At 45.2% G+C, this 19,845-nt stretch overlaps 1 protein-coding gene across 2 annotated transcripts in view; it reads right to left on the minus strand.

Moving 5' to 3' along the window:
- Positions 1–539: 539 nt before the first annotated feature.
- The window catches only part of LOC137346244 (major histocompatibility complex class I-related gene protein-like), a 56,777-nt gene continuing 37,471 nt past the window's right edge, over positions 540–19,845 (minus strand). Inside the window, exons 5-8 of one of the 2 annotated variants that reach the window (XM_068009692.1) lie at positions 10,852–10,959; positions 10,170–10,202; positions 9,770–9,817; positions 1,238–1,325 (exon numbers count right to left, since the gene is read on the minus strand). In XM_068009692.1, the coding sequence (XP_067865793.1) occupies positions 9,771–9,817; positions 10,170–10,202; positions 10,852–10,959 (188 nt within the window). In that variant the 3' untranslated portion in view covers positions 1,238–1,325; position 9,770. Of the gene's footprint in view, positions 1,326–9,769; positions 9,818–10,169; positions 10,203–10,851; positions 10,960–19,845 lie in introns of both variants that reach the window. The other variant, XM_068009691.1, reaches the window with a different exon arrangement.

Raw genomic sequence — 19,845 nt, forward strand, 5'->3', positions numbered from 1 at the left:
AACCATATTAGAGTTTAAGTAAGTTAAATAATTTTCACTTTTCTTCTTTAAACCTAAGAAAAGCCTGGTGTGCCCATTTCTTTGTCTTAGAATTGGAAACCTGTGAACAAAGATTCACAAAAGGGGAACTCAGAACAGTGTGTTTAAAATTAAACCCTGTTACAATAAGACCAGATGAAGATCGTAACAGACCCCTAGACACCTTTCCCACCTGGTCGTAACAACATAGATACTGAAGACGTGTGGGTTGTCTAATACAGTACTTTTGGACAATATTTCATATATTGTATGGAAGGGGCCTGTTGTTCAGGAGCAGCAGCCACATTTGTCAGAGGTTTTCCCTTTACACACACAGCCATTGGCGCAGTTCGTACATCTTACAGGATAGCAAGAGCAGCAACTTTTCCGGCAGGGTCCAGCTTTGCTGGTGGGACTTTGGGAGTCTGAGCATCTGGAGGTGTTTTCACAGGAGCAGGATCCATCCAGGCACACACAGGGCTTTGAGTCAGACATTTCACTAACTTCTTCACCAGTGTCCAGCCCTCTCAATCTCTTTTTTATTCCAACAATATACTTCATTCACAAAAATTTGCAAAAATACATCACAGAACAGTTCAAATTTCACATTTCAGGAAGTACAATAGAGATCAGATTTCTTTGACACAGAAAACATGAAGCGCCTCACAATTCTTGCCATTCCATTTGAAATGTAATGTACATTGGCATTACACAGCTAAAAACGGTGCACACATCCTGAGGGGTTTTATGTGGGTTCCAGCCCCTCAGTTCACTATTTTTATTTTTTTTAAATTTTTTTTTTAGAGATACCGCACTGAAACAGGCCCTTCGGCCCACAGAGTCTGTGCCAACCATCAACCACCCATTTATACTAATCCTACACTAATTCCATACTCCTACCACATCCCCACCTGTCCCTATATTTTCCTACCACCTATCTATACTAGGGGCAATTTATAATGGCCAATTTACCTATTAACCTGAAAGTCTTTGGCATGTGGGAGGAAACCGGAGCACCCGGAGGAAACCCACGCAGGCACAGGGAGAACTTGCAAACTCTACACAGGCAGTACCCAGAATTGAACCCGGGTCGCTGGAGCTGTGAGGTGCCAAATACAGAATTTCCAGACAGACAGTAATCTACAGTCACCACAGTTCCATTTACACAGAGTCACAAATGTGGAGTCTCCATCAGTCACTCACTGTCACCTCGATGAAATCACACCCTCCCTGATTGTCTAAACACTCCTCCCACTGATCTCGGGGAGCTCCATTCTCTGGAATACCAGTCGGGACACGAGAGGCCACTGGGGAAGAAAAATAAACAGATGGTTGCAGAATGACGAAACCCAGCAGACCCAGCACAGACCCAAAAAAACCGAACAAATCCACTCCCCAAACTGCAGCAAAACCCATGAACCCATAAGACCGCCCAAACACCAGCAAAACCCATCAGATCCCCACAAACACCAGCAGAAAAACCCATCAAACCCTCTCCCCAAACATCAGAAAACTCATCAGACACCATGAGCAGCAGCAAAACGCAACAAACCCACTCCCCAAATACCAGCAAAACCTATTAGACCCAGTTTCCAAACACAAGCAAAACACATCAGACTGTAGGATTGAGTTTATTTTATGATGGTATAGTATATTTCCATCTTCACTGTCTGCGGCGCATTATAGTTTTATCCTTGTAGGGCAAAATCACAAATGCAGCAGTCCGCTCACAGGCAGAGCTCCTAAGTGTGTTGCACTAATCAAACAGAGGAGGCTTCGGTGGACCAGACACATCCACAGGATGGAAGACATTCATATAGCCAATGACCTTCTGTATGGTGATGTAGCTCACTCCAGATGACCAGTGGGGCATCAAATCTCCACTTCAAAGATGCTTACAAGCGTGACATGAAGGCCCTTAATATCGACCTGGGAGTCACTAGCTGGTGAAAGAGGGAAATGGCGACACATCCTGTGGAATAGTGTGCACTACCACGACGACCAGTTGCTACAGCAGGTTGGCAACATGCGCCAAAATCAAAAACTACAACTCACAGCGTCACTTGGCAGTTTCACGTGCAGGACTTGTAGCAGAACCTGCCTCTCAAGGATTAGCCTTCACAGCCATCAGCAAAGGTGCACCAAGAGAAGACACCCCACCGACATGGATTGTTTGCTGTGTGTCCACCAACTTTCATCGATGGAAGAATGCCAACCAGCCAGTACTGTTAGAACTTACTTGTCATATCCTTAAGTAAATCTGATAAAAGCAAAACCCATCAGACCTACAAACACCAGCAAAACCCATCAGACCCACTCCCCAAACAGCAAAACCCATCAGACCCACTCCCCAAACAGCAAAACCCATCAGACCCACTCCCCAAACAGCAAAACACATCAGACCTACAAAACATCAGTAAAACCCATCAGACCTACTCCCAAAACACCAGCAAAACTGATCAGACCCATCTGGTTCACTAATTTCCTTTAGGGAAAGAAATCTGCCGTCTTTACCTGGTTTAGTTTAGTGATACAGCACTGAAACAGGCCCTTCGGCCCACTGAGTCTGTGCTGACCATCAACCACACATTGATACTAATCCTACACTAATCCCATATTCCTACCACATCCCCACCTGTACCTATATTTCCCTACCACCTACCTCTACTAGGGGCAATTTATAATGGCCAATTTACCTACCAACCTGCAAGTCTTTTGGCTGTGGGAGGAAACCGGAGCACCCGGAGGAAACCCACGCAGACACAGGGAGAACTTGCAAACTCCACACAGGCAGTACCCAGAATTGAACCCGGGTCGCTGGAGCTGTGAGGCTGCGGTGCTAACCACTGCGCCACTGTGCTGGTCTGGCTTACATGTGACTCCAGACCCACAGCATTGTGGCTGACTCTTAAAATGTCCTCTGAAATGCCTAGCAAGCCATTCAGTTGTACTTAACCACTAAAAAGTTGATCAGGAATGAAACCGGACGGACCACCGAGCATTGACCTTGGCACCGTAAACAACAGCGGCAAACCCAGCCATGTCGACCCTGCAAAGTCCTCCTTACTAACATCTGGGGGCTTGTGCCAAAGTTGGGAGAGCTGTCCCACAGACAAGTCAAGCAACAGCCTGACATAGTCATACTCACGGAATCATACCATACAATGTCCCAGACACGACCATCACCATCTCTGGTTATGCCCTGTCCCATGGCTGGACAGACCCAGCAGAGGTGGCGGAACAGTGGTACACAGTAGGGAGGGAGTTGCCCTGGGAGTCTTCAACATCGACTCTGGACCCCATGAAATCTCATGGCATCAGGTCAAACATGGGCATGGAAACCTCCTGCTGATTACCACTTACCAATCTAACTCAGCTGATGCATCAGTATTCCTCCATGTTGGACACCACTTGGAGGCAGCAAGGGCGCAGAATGTACTCTGGGTGAGGTGCATCAATGTCCATCACCAAGAGTGGCTCAGTAACACCACTATTGACCTAGCTGACCCAGTCCTAAAGGACATAGCTGCAAGACTTGGTCTGCAGCAGGTGGTGAGGGAACCAACAAGAGAGAAAAACATACTTGACCTCATCCTCAGTAATCTGCCTGCCACAGATGCAACTGTCCATGAGAGTATTGGTAGGAGTGACCACCGCACAGTCCTTGTGGAGACAAAGTGCCGACTTCACATTGAGGATCCCCTCCATTGGGTTTTGTGGCACTACCACTGTGCTAAATGGGATAGATTTCGAATAGATCTAGCAATGCAAAACTGGGCATCCATGAGGTGCTGTGGATCATCTGCAGCAGCAGAATTGTACTCAATCACAATCTGTAACCTCATGGCCCTGCATATTCCCCACTCTACCATTACCATCAAGCCAGGGGATCAACCCTGGTTCAATAAAGAGTGTAGGAGGGCATGCCAGGTGCAACACCAGGCATACCTCAAAATGAGGTGTCAACTCGGTGAAGCTGCAACCCAGGGCTACTTGCGTGTCAAACAACATAAGCAGCATGCGATAAACAGAGCTAAGTGATCCCACAACCAACAGATCAGATCTAAGCTCTGCAGTCCTGCCACATCCAGTCAAAAATGGTGGTGGACAATTAAATTATTAACAGGAGGAGGTGGCTCCACAAATATCCCCATCCTCGATGATGGGAGAGTCCAGCACAACAGTGCAAAGTTAAGGCTGAAGCATTTGCAACAATCTTCAGCCAGAAGTGCCGAGTTGATGATCCATCTCGGCCTCCTCCTGAAGTTCCCAGCGATCCAGATGCCAGTCTTCAGCCAATTCTATTCACTCCGCGTGATATCAAGAAACAACTGGATACTGCAAAGACTATGGGCCCTGACAACATTCCGGCAATAGTACTGAAGATTTGTGCTCCAGACCTTGCCGTGCCCCTAGCCAAGCTGTTCCAGTACAGCTGCAACACTGGCATCTACTCGGCAATGTGGAAAATTGCCCAGGTATGTCCTGAACACAAAAAAAAGGGGACAAATCCGACCTGGCCAATTACCATCCCATCAGGCTATTCTCGATGATCAGTAAAGTGATGGAAGGTGTCATCAACAGTGCTATCAAGCGGCACTTGCTTAGCAATAATCTGCTCAGTGATGCTCAGTTTGGGTTCCACCAGGGCCAGTCAGCTCCTGACCTCATACAGCCTTGGTTCAAACATGGACAAAAGAGCTGAACTCAAGAAGTGAGGTGAGAGATACGACCCTTCAGATCAATGCAGCATTTGACCGAGTATGGCATCAATGAACCCCAGCAAAACTGGAGTCAATGGGAGTCAGGGGGAAATCTCTCCGCTGGGTGGAACCATACCTAGCGCAAAGGAAGATGGCTGTGATGGTTGGAAGTCAATCATCGCAGTTCCAGGACATCATTGCAGGAATTCCTCAGAGTAGTGTACTAGGCCCAACCATCTTCAGCTGCTTCATCAATGACCTTCCTTCAATCATAAAGGTCAGAAGTGGGGATGTTCGCTGATGATTGCACAATGTTCAGCACCATTCGTGACTCCTCAGATACTGAAGCAGTCCGTGTAGAAATGCAGCAAGACCTGGACAATATCCAGGCTTGGGCTGATAAGTGACAAGTAACATTTGCGCCACACAAGTGCCAGGCAATGACCATCTCCAACAAGAGAGAATCTAACCATCTCCCCTTGACATTCAACAGCATTACAATCACTGAATCCTCCACTATCAACATCCTGGGGGTTACCGTTGACCAGAAACTGAACTGGAATAGCCATATAAATACCATGGTTCAGCCATGCGCGGAGGCTAGGAATCCTGCGCTGAGTAACTCACCTCCTGACTCCTCAAAGCCTGTCCACCATCTTTTTTTTTTTAGAACATTACAGCGCAGTACAGGCCCTTCGGCCCTCAATGTTGCGCCGACCTGTGAAACCATCTGACCTACACTATTCCATTTTCATCCATATGTCTATCCAATGACCACTTAAATGCCCTTAAAGTTGGCGAATCTACTACTGCTGCAGGCAGGGCGTTCCACGCCCCTACTACTCTCTGAGTAAAGAAACTACCTCTCACATCTACAAGGCACAAGTTAGGAATATGATGGAATACTCTCCACTTGCCTGGATGGATGCAGCTCCAACAACAGTCAAGAAGCTCGACACCATCCAGGACTAAGCAGCCCGCTTGATTGGCACCCCATCCACAAACATTCACTCCCTTCACCACTGACACACAGTGGCAGCAGTGTGTACCATCTACAAGATGCACTGCAGCAATGCACCAAGGCTAGTCAGGCAGCGCCTTCCAAACCTGCAACCTCAACCACCTAGAATGACAAGGGCTGCAGATTCATGGGAACACCACCACCTGCACGTTCCCCTCCAAGCCACACATCAACCTGACTTGACACTAAATCACCATTCCTTCACTGTCGCTGGGTCAAAATTCTGGAACTCCCTTCCGAACAGCACTGTGGGTGTACCTACCCCACATGGACTGCAATGGTTCATGAAGGCAGCTCACCACCACCTTCTTAAGGACAATGAGGGATGGGAAATAAGTGCTGGCCTGGCCAGTGATACCAACATCCCATGAAATGAATAAATCAACCCAATCCCCAAACACCAGCAAAACCCATCAGACGCCGAAACTTCAGCAACACCAATCAGACCCACTCTACAAAAACCAGCAAAACCCCGTAGATCCCCAAACATCAGCAAAATACATCAAACCCAGTCCCAAACACCAACAAAACCCATCAGACCAAGCCCGAACTCCAATAAAACCCATCAGACCCACTCCCCAAACACCAGCAAAACCCATTAAACCCACTCCCGAATTACCAGCAAAACCCATTAAACCCACTCCCGAATTACCAGCAAAATCCATCAGACCCACTCCTCAAAACACACAAAACCCACCAGATCCACTCCCCAAATGCCACCAAAACCCAAAAACCCACTTGTCCGAACCTACAAATTAAGAGTAGGCCACTCAGCCCCTCGAGCCTGCTCCGCCATTCAAAAAGATCATGGCTGATCTGATTGTAACCGCAATTCCACATTCCCGCCTAGCCCAAATAACCTTTCACCCCCTTGTTTATCCAGAATCTATCTAGCTCCGCCTTAAAAAATATACAAAAACTCTGCTTCCACCACCTTTTGAGGAAGAGAGTTCCAAAGACTCACGATTGAGAAAAGAAATTCTCCTCATCTCTGTCTTCAATGGGTGATCACTTATTTTCAAACAGTGACCCCTAGCTCTAGATTCTCCCACAAGGGGTAACATCCTTTCCATATCCACCCTGTCAAGACCCCTCAGGATCTTATATGTTTCAATCAGGTCACCTCTTACTCTTCTAAATTCCAGCGGATACAAGCCTAGCCTGTCCAACATTTCCTCATAAGAAAACCTGCCCATTCCAGGTGTTAGTCTAGTAAACTTTCTCTGAACTGCTTCCAAAGCAGTTACCTCCTTCCTGAAATAAGGAGACCAATACTGTACACAGTATTCCAGATGTGGTCTCACCAATATAGCTGAAGCATAACCTCCCTACATTTTTTGTTCAATTCCCTTTGCAATAATTGATAACATTCGATTAGCTTTCCCATTTACTTGCTGTACCTGCATACTAACATTTTGTGATTCATGTACTAGACACCCAGATTCTTCTGCATCTCAGAGCTCCGCAATCTCTCACCATTTAGATAATATGCTTCTTTTGTATTCTTCCTGCCAAAGTGGACAATTTCACATTTTCCCACATTATACTCCATTTGCCAGATCTTTGCCCACTCACTTAACCTATCTATATCCCTTCGTAGCCTCCTTATGTCCTCTTCACAACTTACTTTCCTACCTATCTTTGAGTCATCAGCAAATTTAGCAACCATATATTTGCTCCCTTTATCCAAGTCATTTATATAAGTTGAAAAAAGTTGAGGCCCCATCACTGATCCCTGTGGCACACCACTCGTTACATCTTGTCAACCAGAAAATGACCCATTTATGCCTACTCTCTGTTCCCTGTTAGCTAGCCAATCTTTTTTTTAAGAGATACAGCACTGAAACAGGCCCTTCGGCCCACCGAGTCTGTGCCGAACATCAACCACCCATTTATACCAATCCTACACTAATCCCATATTCCTACCAAACATCCCCACTTGTCCCTATATTTCCCTACCACCTACCTATACTAGTGACAATTTATAATGGCCAATTTACCTATCAACCTGCAAGTCTTTTTGGCTTGTGGGAGGAAACCAGAGCACCCGGAGAAAACCCACGCAGACACAGGGAGAACTTGCAAACTCCACACAGGCAGTACCCGGAATCGAACCCGGGTCCCTGGAGCTGTGAGGCTGCGGTGCTAACCACTGCGCCACTGTGCCACTATAAGATTTAATCTTATATTAATGCCAACATGTTACCCCCTACACCAAGAGCTTTTACTTTCCACATCGAATAAATTGGTTAAGAAAGATTTCCCTTTCGCAGAACCATGTTGACTCTGCTTGATTACCTTGACTTTTTCTAAATGCCCTGCTATATTGTCTTTAATTATAGCTTCTAACATTTTCCCCCAAGACAGATGTTAAACTAACTGGCCTATAGTTTCCTGCTTTCTGTCTCCCTCCATTTTTAAATAAAGGAATTACATTGGCTATTTTCCAATCTACTGGAACCTTCCCTGAATCTAGGGAATTCTGTAAAATCAAAACCAATGTCTCTGCTGTCACACGAGCCACTTCTTTTAACACCCTAGGATGAAGGCCATCAGGACCTGGGGACTTGTCAGCTCGCAGCTCCAACAATTTTCTCAGTACTACTTCACTGGTGATTGTAATTCCCTCCCTTCCATTTCCTGATTTACAGCTATTTCTGGGATGTTACTTGTATCCTCTATGGTTAAGTCCGATGCAAAATATCTGTTCAATTCATCTGCCATCTCCTTATTTTCCCTTATTAATTCCCCAGACTCACTTTCTATAGGACCAACGCTCACTTTGTTAACTCTTTTCTTTTTCATTATCTATAGAAACTCTGACCATCTGTTTTTTATATTACCTGCCAGCTTTCTCTCGTACTCTAATTTTTCCCTCCTTATTAATCTTTTAGTTATTTTTCCTGCTTTTTTATATTCTGTCCAATCTTCTTACCTGCCACTCATCTTTGAGCAATTATAAGCTTTTTCTTTACGTTTGATACTATCTTTAACATTTTTAGTTAACCATGGATAGTGGGTCCTCCCCTTGGCATTTTTCTTTCTCATTGGAATGTATCTATTCTGCATATTCTGAAATATACCCTTAAATGTCTGCACTGCATCTCTATTGATCTATCCCTTAACCTACTTTGCCAGTTCACTTTTGCTAGCTCGGCTTTCATTCCCTCATAATTGCCCTTATTTAAATGTAAAATACTAGACTTGGAGCTGTCCTTCTCGCCCTAAAACTGAATATAAAATTCAATCATATGATGATTGCTGCTGCCTAGGGACGCCTTCACTATGAGATCATTAATTAATCCCATCCCATTGCACAATACCAAGTCTAATGAGCCTGCTCTCTGATTGGCTCTAGACATGCTGTTCTAAGAAACTATCCTGAAAACATTCTCTGAACTCCTCATCAAGGCTACCTTTGCCCATCTGCTTTTTCCAACCTATATGTAGATTAAAATCCCCCATGATTATCGCCGTACCTTTCTGACAAGCACCCATTATTTATTTCTTTATACCCCATCCTACCTGCGGTAACTGTTCGGGGGCCTGTACACCATTCCCACCAGTGACTTCTGGCCTCTATCATTTCTCATCTTGACCCAAACTGCTTCTACATCCTGGTTTCCTGAACTTAGGTCATCCCTTTTTATTAGCACTATCCCTCTCCACTCCCCAAACATCAGCAAAACCCATCAGATCCACTCCCCAAATACCAGCAAAACCCATCAGACCCACTCCCCTAATAGGAGTAATTATGAGATGTTTCCAGGGGTCTTCAACCCAAATCCCCACCCCCTCCTCCAAGATATTTCTAACCTTTGACAGTTAAGGAGCAGCCATCTCCAGAAGGCCAGTCTCAAAGCTCAGTGTTGAATTGCATGAGCTGGTCTTTAGTGACTATACAGGGAGAGACAGACACTGCACTCAGATTCCACCCACCAGATTGTACAGTTAATACCAGCTGTAATAGCCCAGTTAGAAGGCCAGGGAAGGATCTGCTCACACTATTGATCAACACGATTCATACCTCAGGCACTGGTGGAGGAGCTGGATGAGGATTCCCCTTCATCAGAAACTGTTAATGGAAGGACAAGTATTAACAAACTGTTCACTATGAGAGATAGAGATAGTCAATGAACAAGATACAAAGACAGAGAGAGAGAGAAAAACGGAGAGATGGACAAAGACAGAGACACAGATTCACACACAAAGAAAGACAGAGATAGAGCCAGCATGCAAGACACAAAGACAGTTAGCGAGAGAGAGAGAGAGATGGACAGAGACACACAGAGAGAAACAAACAGAGAGAGGAAGACAGACATGGAGGGAGCCAGAGAAATGAACTGTTGAGTGTATTAGACACATATGATGAGCAATGATTCACACAGTTACACAGACATCCAGATGATGTTTGATGGTCAGCTTACTGTTTGTAGGATTGTAGCCGCTCTTCCCTGCCACTGAAAAACAAGGAATGCTCAGTGAGTGACAAGACAACAACAGAAAATCGGACTGGAGACAGGCGGGAACTCTGAATGAAAGCGAGAGATGGACCCTCCCCCACACTGAGCCCCTCTCTCCACACTGAGCCCCGATCATGGTCCCCTCGTCCCCACCCTGAGCCCTAATCACAGCCTCCACCCTGAGCCTCGATCCTGGTGCCCTCGTCCACACCGAGTCCCAATCCCAGTCCCCTCGTCCCCACCCTGAGCCCCGATCCTGGTTAACGCTTCCCCACCCTGAGCCCCGATCCTGGTCCCCTCCCTGAGCCCCGATCCTGGTTAACGCTTCCTCACCCTGAGCCCCGATCCTGGTCCCCACTTACCCCCCCCCCCCCACCGAGCCCTGATCCTGGTCCCCTCATGCCCAGCCTGAGCCCTGACCCTGGTTCCCTTGACTCCACCCGGAGCTCTTTTGCTCCAAAATAAGTCTCTCCTTCGTCGCTGGGCCCTCAGCTCAGCCTCTCCATCCCAAATCTGTACCCTTCCTCATGACCCTGAGCCTCACTCCCTACATCCTGAGCCCCATAGTCTGCCCTCCTCCACACTCTGGGGCCCACAGCTCCCTCTCTCCCAGTGAGGCTCGGTCCATATTCTCTCCAATTCCTACCTTTCCTCTTATAGACAGCGACAGCCACAATGGCGAGAACGAAGATCAGCCCGAAGATCCCAAGTACAATCCCGACAGTAACAGGGACCTGGGAGTCAGACTTTAGTCCTGTTGGAGAGTGAGAGAATGAGAGAGAGAATCAGAGATATACCAGGATACAGTGTGTCCTTGTAGTACTATAATATCCCAAGACACACTAGGTCCAGTCGTACTGTAATATCCCGGGATATTAATCTGTTAATTGTGAATTAATTTTTAAATTATATGCAGCGGAGGGTGTTAATTGGGGATTTACTTGAACACTTATAAGCAGACACTTACTGAGACTGGTAAAAGTTTTTGACTGACGAGCTACATGTTTGTAATCCTTTTACTCTGCACAAACAGAGTAAAAATAGGCTCCAGCATCATCCTTCCATAACAAGCTTTCTGGAGGTTAGCACAGGATACACCGGGTCCTGGCATACTGCAATATCCCGGGTTACACTGGATCCTTTTGAACTGTAATATCCAGGGATACAACTGGTCCTGTTATACTGTAATATTTCAGCATACCCTGGGTCCTGCCGTACTGTAATATTCCAGGATACACCGGGTTCTGCCGTACTGTAATATTTCAGGATACACCGGGTTTGTCGTACTGTAATATTCCAGGATACACCGGGTCCTGCCGTACTGTAATATTCTAGGATACACTGGGTCCTGCCGTACTGTAATATTCTAGGATACACCGGGTCCTGCCGTACTGTAATATTCCAGGATACACCGGGTCCTGCCATACTGTAATATTCTAGGATACACCGGGTCCTGCCATACTGTAATATTCTAGGATACACCGGGTCCTGCCGTACTGTAATATTCCAGGATACACCGGGTCCTGCCGTACTGTAATATTCCAGGGTACACTGGGTCCTGTCATACTGTAATATTCCAGGATACACTGGGCCCTGTCGTACTGTAATATTCCAGGATACAGCGGGTCCTGCCATACTGTCATATCTTGGGATACACCGGCTCAACTACTGCCCTCTGTAACTGGTGTGAGGAGTTTAAAACACTGACAGTTAAGATTTATTTCCATTTCTCTCATTATGAATGTTGCACTTTGTAACTGGATTATCTTTCAAAAATAGTGATTGACTCCATCTTAAACTTTTAACAGAGAAGTCAGGTGACCTCACATTAACTCTGCTTAAAGACAAGACAGGGATCTTGGTTACCAGGGCAACAAAAACCCAGATCAAAAATCTTTTGTAAAGCAGAGACTGCAGGGGTATAACACCTGGAAACAATGGGTTTCACCCTCCCTGACTTTCGGATCATAAATAAGGAGACAGTGACTCTGAAAATGTAAACACAATTGGTAGTTGCGAACACCTGGAAACAATGGAAAGCCTCGGTGCCTCTGCTGTCGCCAGACTTGTGGACTTTGCATTTTTTTTTCCGTTCATGGGATGCGGCCGTCGCTGGCTAGGACAGCATTTATTGCCCATCCCTAATTCCCTTGAACTGAGTGGCTTGCTCGGCCATTTCAGAGAGCATTTAAGAGTCAACCACACTGCTGTAGATCTGGAGTCACATGCAGGCCAGACCAGGTAAGAACGGCAGATTTCCTTCCCTAAAGGATATTTGTGAACCAAATGGGTTTTGACGACAATTAACAATGGTTTAATGATCACCATCAGACTAGCTTTTTTTAAAATTTGAGATTTATTAATTGAATTCAAATTCCACCATCTGTCATGGTGTGATTCAAAACCCATGTCTCAGAGCACTAGCCTAGGCCTCTGGATTACTAGCCCAGTGACATTAACACTACACCATAGCCTCCGCCCAAAGAGACAAAAATTGCAAGAGACTATTTGCTATTGACTCCAGATAAATTCAACAGATTTTGAGAAGCCAGAAGGCTGTAAGGAAGACGACCAGCTGTGACAGCCTCAGAAAGGAGGGAGAGATAAAAGAAACATCTACTCTCAGAAGACTGATACAGCAAAAGGCTGCAAGGACTTGAACCTGTTTTGAAAGTTGAGGTTTGCAGAGAAGTAAAAGACCAAAAGGAACACCAGAAATCGCCTTATTCACAGACGTCCAGGTCGAAAGTCCTCGGAAGAAGTGAGCAAAGAGGACATTGACTTTGAGAAAGGTCTGGGAGATCGAACCCAGTGCAACTGGGAGGAGTTTGAGATTTGAGATTTTGCTTTCAAGGAGGACTGTGTAACGTATAAGTGTGGTGTGAGGTTTTCAAGTGTTTTAATAAGTGAAGAAAATACCTTTCTCTGTATCTTGTTGCATCAGCTACTTACAAAGTACTATTTAGTTAATGGGGATTCCTTTTAGTTTAGTTGTTGCAATAAAAGTCTTCAAATGTCATATAATTCTTTAAATTGGTCTGGGGGGTTCCTATCTTGTGTTTTAATCTTAATGGTCTCACTGAGGCCATAACAAATTGGGGCGCAAGGTCCGGTATATGAATTCAGAGACTGTAAAATGGGTATATTGGAATTTGATGGAATTTAAACAAACAAGATTTCACAATTACTTTTGCTGTTCTCAAAAGAAAAGTCAGCATGTCTACTTTTAATACTCAAACCTTTGTAAAGAGAAAAGATTTAACTCTCAATGATGTAACACAGTTAACAGTGGATGTGTTAATAGCTGTTGCAGAACAAGTGGGGGTTATTTTAAAATCAAAAGCGAAAAGGCAGAAATTATTGAAGTGGTGGCTCAGCATTTTAACTTTGAGGAAGAAAAGAGTGACCTTGATAGCTATCTGATTGAATTAGATGGAATTCAGTTACAAATTAGGTGGCTGGAACTTGAAAAAGAGAAAGACAGATAATTACAGTTTGAAATGAGAAAACTTGAATTTGAAAGAGAAAGGGAAGAGAAAGATAAAGAAAGAGAAGCCAGGAAGTTTGAACTGGACGAAGAAAAGATTAGATTTGTGAACAGAGAGTGCCAGGGAGGTTTGAGGATGAATCGATTTAACTTCTGGTTCTGATTTGGCAAGGATTATTTGCTTTGTGCTAAATTCAGTGAGGACGGAGTTGAAATCTACTTTGTGTCCTTTGAAAAATTGCTGCGAAGTTACAATGTCTGAAAGAAAGTTTGACAATCTTATTGCAAAGCGTGTTAATGGAAAAGTGTTAGCGGTACATTCAATACTTTTGGAGGAACGGTCAAGTGATTATGAAATGGTTAAAACTGCAGTTCTCAATGCTTACGAGTTAGTACCAAATGCTTAGAGGCAAAAATTCAGGAATTTTTAAAAAAACAGGGCCAGACATTTCTGGAATTTGCTGGAGAGAAGTAAATGATATTGGATCAATGGTATAGGTCCATGAAGATTCAGCAAGACTTTGAAAGCCTCAGTGGAATAATCCTCATGGAAACATTTAAAAATAGTATCCTTTCAGGAATAAGGTCCCACCTGGAAGAACATAAAGTTGGTAAAATAAAGAATGCCATGGCAATGGCAGATGATTACAAATTCACCCAAAAAAACAGTAGTTACATGTCCTAGATTGGAAACTTTCAGAGACGTTGAAAAGATAGGAGGGTTGATAATGAGAAGAGGTTTGGTTTTAGTGGGAGAAAGGGGAAAGGAGAGGATACATGCAATCCCCAGAGTGGTAAAAAAAAATAATCAGGAGATTAGAGTCGAGTCAAAAGGACCAATGTGTTATTTTTGCAGTAAGGCGGCATATAAAATCAAAATGCTGGAAAATAAAAGGCAAACCACTAGCCGTGGTAGGTTTACTGAAAGCCTGTCATGTAAAAGATGCCCCAATAGGTGGCACTGCTGACAACCCAGTGGCTTTGGTGATGCTGAATAGTGAGCAGAGGTGTGCTGCCCTGTGTGCTAATGAATTAAATCAGTTCCCTGAAGGTTATAGAAGTTTTGTGTTCAGGGGTAAGGTGTCCCCATATTTGTCAGATGAGGCAGGCAAGCCAATTATGCTGCTTAGAGATAGAGGGGAAACCTAGTCACTAGTGGTAGCAAAGGATGCAAATTTTCCCACCAAGGAGCACAATGAATGCGAAATTCATAGTGTGAGACATTGAAGTGAGTTATTTATCTGTCCCATTGCCTAAGCTTGATTTGCAATGCTATTTGGTCACTGGTCCGGTAACAGTGGGAATCGTTCCTGATTTGCATATGCAGGAGTGGATTTATTGTTAGGGAATGGGATAGCTGGGGATAAGGTATTGTCATCTCCAGTAGTTTCAGAAAAGCCAGTTGAGGTTGCTGAAACTGAAGTTTTTTAGTAGCAAAGGAATTTGGGTGTATACGTGCAGAAGTCATTGAAGGTGGCAGGACAGGTTGAGAGCGCAGTTAACAAAGCATACACTATCCTGGGCTTTATTACTGGGGCATTGAGTACAAGAACAATAAATTTATGTTGAATTCATATAAGACACTAGTTCAGCCTCCGCTGGAGTACTGTGTCCAGTTCTGGGCACCGCACTTTAGGAAAGACGTGAGCGCATTGGAGGGAGTACAGAAAAGATTCACGAGAATGGTTCCAGGGATGAGGAACTTCAGTTATGAAAATAGATTGGAGAAGTTTGGATTGTTTTCCTTGGAGAGAAGGCTGAGAGGAGTTTGATAGAGGTGTTGAAAATCATGATGAGTATGGGCAGAGTAAACAGGGAGAAACTGTTCCAACTTGTGAAAGAATCCAGAATGCGAGGGCACAGATTTAAAGTATTTGATAAAAGAAGCAAAAGTGACATGAGGAAAAACTATTCCATGCAGCGAGTGGTTAAGGTCTGCAATGCACTGTCTGAGAACATGGTGGAGACAGGTTCAATTGAAGCATTCAAAAGGGAATTAGACAGTTACATGAAAAGGAAGAACGTGCAGGATTATGGGGAGCATGTGGGGATTGGAACTGAGGGAGTTGTTCTTTCAGAGAGCTGGTGCAGACAAAATGGGCTGAATGGCCTCCTTCTGCACTGTAACTATTCTGTGATTCTGTGAATTTCCTGGAATAATCCCAGATTGAGTGCTGACTAGATCCCAGGCTCATCCGATTAAACAGAGCGAGATTCAGCTGTGTGGAGAACAATCCGGATGTTTATTTGGCTGAAACTTTTTTCAAGGGTTTGGAGGGGGATATTGGTGGAAAAGGCTCCAACGTTAGCAATGGTGCATTGTTTAGCAGATTGTCTTTGATTGAGGCACAACAGGCAGACCCTGACTTCAGAAGTTTGTCTCAAACAGTGTGTTCTGAGGCAGAAGCTGAAAAGGTGCCTGAGTTTTGCTGTGTCAAGAATAAAATTCTAATGAGAAAGTGGAAAGCTGTCCAGAGGTCTGTTCATGAGAATTGGGCTATCGTTCATCAGATTGTTGTTCAAACTTTGAGAATTGCCCATGAGATCCCAGTGGCAGGTCATGTGGGTATTCGAAAAACTCAGGCCAGGATAAGGTGGCATTTTTATTGAGCAGATTTGCACAAAGATGTGGTTGAATTCTGCAGAACTTGCCATACATGTCAGGTAGTTGGGAAGCCACAGCCTTCATTTAAACCAGCCCCATAGATACCAACACCTGCTTGAGATGAACCGTTTAGTCAGTTCTTGTTGACTGTGGCAGACCTTAACCCTCAACCTTAACCCACTTCACAGAAAAAACAGCCATGGACAACTAAAGAGATGAGGGAAAGCATAAAACAAAAAGAAATGGCTCACAAAAACGCAAACGCAGCACAGATCCGGCTGAATGGGATTGATACAAAAACCAGCAAAGGGTCACAAAATAGCTTATAAGAGCTACTAAAAGAGATTATGAAAGGAAACTTGCAAGGGACATCAAAATCAATAAGAAGAAATTTTATAGTTACATAAAGGGAAAATGGGTGGTCACAAGCAATATAGGCCCACTAAAAGATGAAAATGGAGATATTGTCATTGATAATGGGGAAATGGCAGATATGTTGAACAATTACTTTGCCTCAGTATTTACAGTTCAAAAGGAGGATGACTTGCCGGAAGTCCCGAAAAAATTAATAGCCGATAGGGGACAGGGACTTAATACAATTAACGTAAGTAAATCATCAGTAACAAGAAAATTAATGGAACTAACGAGTGAGAAATCCCCAGGACCTGACTGTTTCCATCCCAGGGTGTTAAAGGAAGTAGGCAACCACATTGTAGATGCCCTAACGATAGTCTTTCAGAGTTCCCTAGATTCAGGAGTGCTCCCTCTGGATTGGAAAGTTGCACATGTCACTCCACTTTTTAAGAAGGGTGAAAGGGGGAACCAAGGAAATTACAGACCAGTTATCCTGACATCTGTGGTGGGCAAGTTGCTGGTGTCTATAATCAAGGATAGGGTGACTGAACACCGAGAAAAATTTCAGTTAATCAGGGACAGCCAGCCTGGATTCATGATAGGAAGATCATGCCTGACAAATCTCATTGAATTTTTTGAGGAGGTGACTAAGGTAGTGGACAGGGAGTGTCTATGGATGCCATTTATATGGACTTCCAGAAGGCATTTGATAAAGTTCCACATAAGAGACTGTTAACTAAGGTAGAAGCCCATGGAGTTGAGGGCAAATTATTGACATGGTTAGGAGGTTGGTTGAATGGTAGGCGACAGAGAGTGGGGATAATGGCTAAGTACTCTAATTGGCAGGATGTAACGAGTGGTGTCCCGCAGGGACCTGTGTTGGGGCCTCAATTATTCACATTATTCATTAATGACTTGGATGATGGGTAGGCAGTGGCGTAGTGGTGTTATCACTGGACTAGTAACCCAGAGACCCAGGGTATTTCTCTGGGGACTTGGGTTCGAGTCCCACCACAGCAGAAGGTGGAATTTGAATTTAATTAATAAATCTGGAATTAAAAGCTAGTCTAATGATGGCCATGAAACCATTGTCGATTGTTGTGAAAACCCATCTTGTTCACTAATTTCCTTTAGGGAAGGAAATCTGCTGTCCTTACCTGGTCTGGCCGACATGTGACTCCAGACCCACAGCAATGTGGTTAACTCTTACATGCCCTCTGAAATAGCCTAGCAAGCCACTCAGTTGTATCTAACCGCGACAAAGTCTATAAAAAGGAATGAAACCGGACGGACCACCCAGCATCTACCTAGGCACTAGAAACAACAGTGGCAAACCCAGCCCTGTCGACCCTGCAAAGTCCTCCTTACTAACATCTGGGGGCTTGTGCCAAAGTTGGGAGAGCTGTCCCACAGACTAGTCAAGCAACAGCCTGACATAGTCATACTCATGGAATCATTCCTTTCAGACAATGTCCCAGACACTGGCATCACCATCCCCGGGTATGTCCTGTCCCACCGGCAGGACAGACCCAACAGAGGTGGTGGCACAGTGATATACAGTAGAGAGGGAGTTGCCCTGGGAGTCCTCAACATCGATTCCAGACCCCATGAAGTCTCATGGCATCAGGTCAAACATGGGCAAAGTAACCTCTTACTGATTACCACCTACCGCCCTCCCTCAGCTGATGACTCAGTACTCCTCCATGTTGAACACCACTTGCAGGAAGCACTGAGGGTGGCAAGGGTACAAAATGTACTCTGGGTGGGGGACTTCAATGTCCATCACCAAGAGTGGCTCGGTAGCACCACTACTGACCGAGCTGGCCGAGTCCTAAACGACATAGCTGCTCGACTGGGTCTGCAGCAGGTGGTGGGGAAACCAACACGAGGGAAAAACATACTTAACCTCATCCTTACCAATCTGCCTGCCGCAGATGCTTCTGTCCATGACAGTATTGGTAGGAGTGACCACCGCACAGTACCTGTGGAGACGAAGTCCCGCCTTCACGTTGAGGATACCCTCCATCGTGTTGTGTGGCACTATCACCGTGCTGAATGGGATAGATTTCGAACAGATCTAGCAATGCAAAACTGAGCATCCATGAGGCGCTGTGGGCCATCAGCAGCAGCAGAATTGTAGTCAACCACAATCTGTAACCTCAAAGCCTGGCATATCCCCCACTCTACCATTACCATCAAGCCAGGAGACCAACCCTGGTTCAATGAAGAGTGCAGGAGGGCATGCCAGGAGCAGCACCAGGCATACCTCAAAATGAGGTGTCAACCTGGTGAAGCTACAACCCAGGACTACTTGCATGCCAAGCTGCGTAAGCAGCATGCGATAGACAGAGCTAAGCGATCCCATAACCAACGGATCAGATCCAAGCTCTGCAGTCCTGCCACATCCAGCCGTGAATGGTGGTGGACAATTAAACAATTAACTGGAGGAAGTGGCTCCACAAATATCCCCATCCTCAATGATGGGGGAGCCCAGCACATCAATGCGAAAGATAAGGCTGAAGCATTTGCAACAATCTTCAGCCAGAAGTGACGAGTTGATGATCCATCTCGGCCTCCTCCTGAAGTCCCCAGCATCACAGATGCCAGACTTCAGCCAATTCGATTCACGCCCCGTGATATCAAGAAGCGACTGAAGGCACTGGATACTGCAAAAGTTATGGGCCCTGAGAATATTCCGGCAATAGTACTGAAGACCTGTACTCCAGAACTTGCCATGCCCCCAGCCAAGCTGTTCCAGTACAGCTGCAACACTGGCATCTACCCTGCAATGTGGAAAATTGCCCAGGTATGTCCTGTACACAAAAAGCAGGACAAGTCCAACCCGGCCAACTACCGCCCCATCAGCCTACTCTCAATCATCAGTAAAGTGATGGAATGTGTCATCAACAGTGCCATCAAGCGGCACTTGCTTAGCAATAACCTGCTCAGTGATGCTCAGTTTGGGTTCCGCCAGAGCCACTCAGCTCCTGACCTCATTACAGCCTTGGTTCAAACATGGACAAAAGAGCTGAACTCAAGAGGTGAGGTGAGAATGGCTGCCCTTGAGATCAAGGCAGCATTTGACCGAGTATGGCATCAAGGAGCCCTAGCAAAACTGAGGTCAATGGGAATCAGGGGGAAATCTCTCCGCCGGCTGGAGTCATACCTAGCGCAAAGGAAGATGGCTGTGGTTG

The sequence above is a fragment of the Heterodontus francisci genome, chromosome 29, assembly GCF_036365525.1.
Source record: "Heterodontus francisci isolate sHetFra1 chromosome 29, sHetFra1.hap1, whole genome shotgun sequence".
Taxonomy (NCBI): domain Eukaryota; kingdom Metazoa; phylum Chordata; class Chondrichthyes; order Heterodontiformes; family Heterodontidae; genus Heterodontus; species Heterodontus francisci.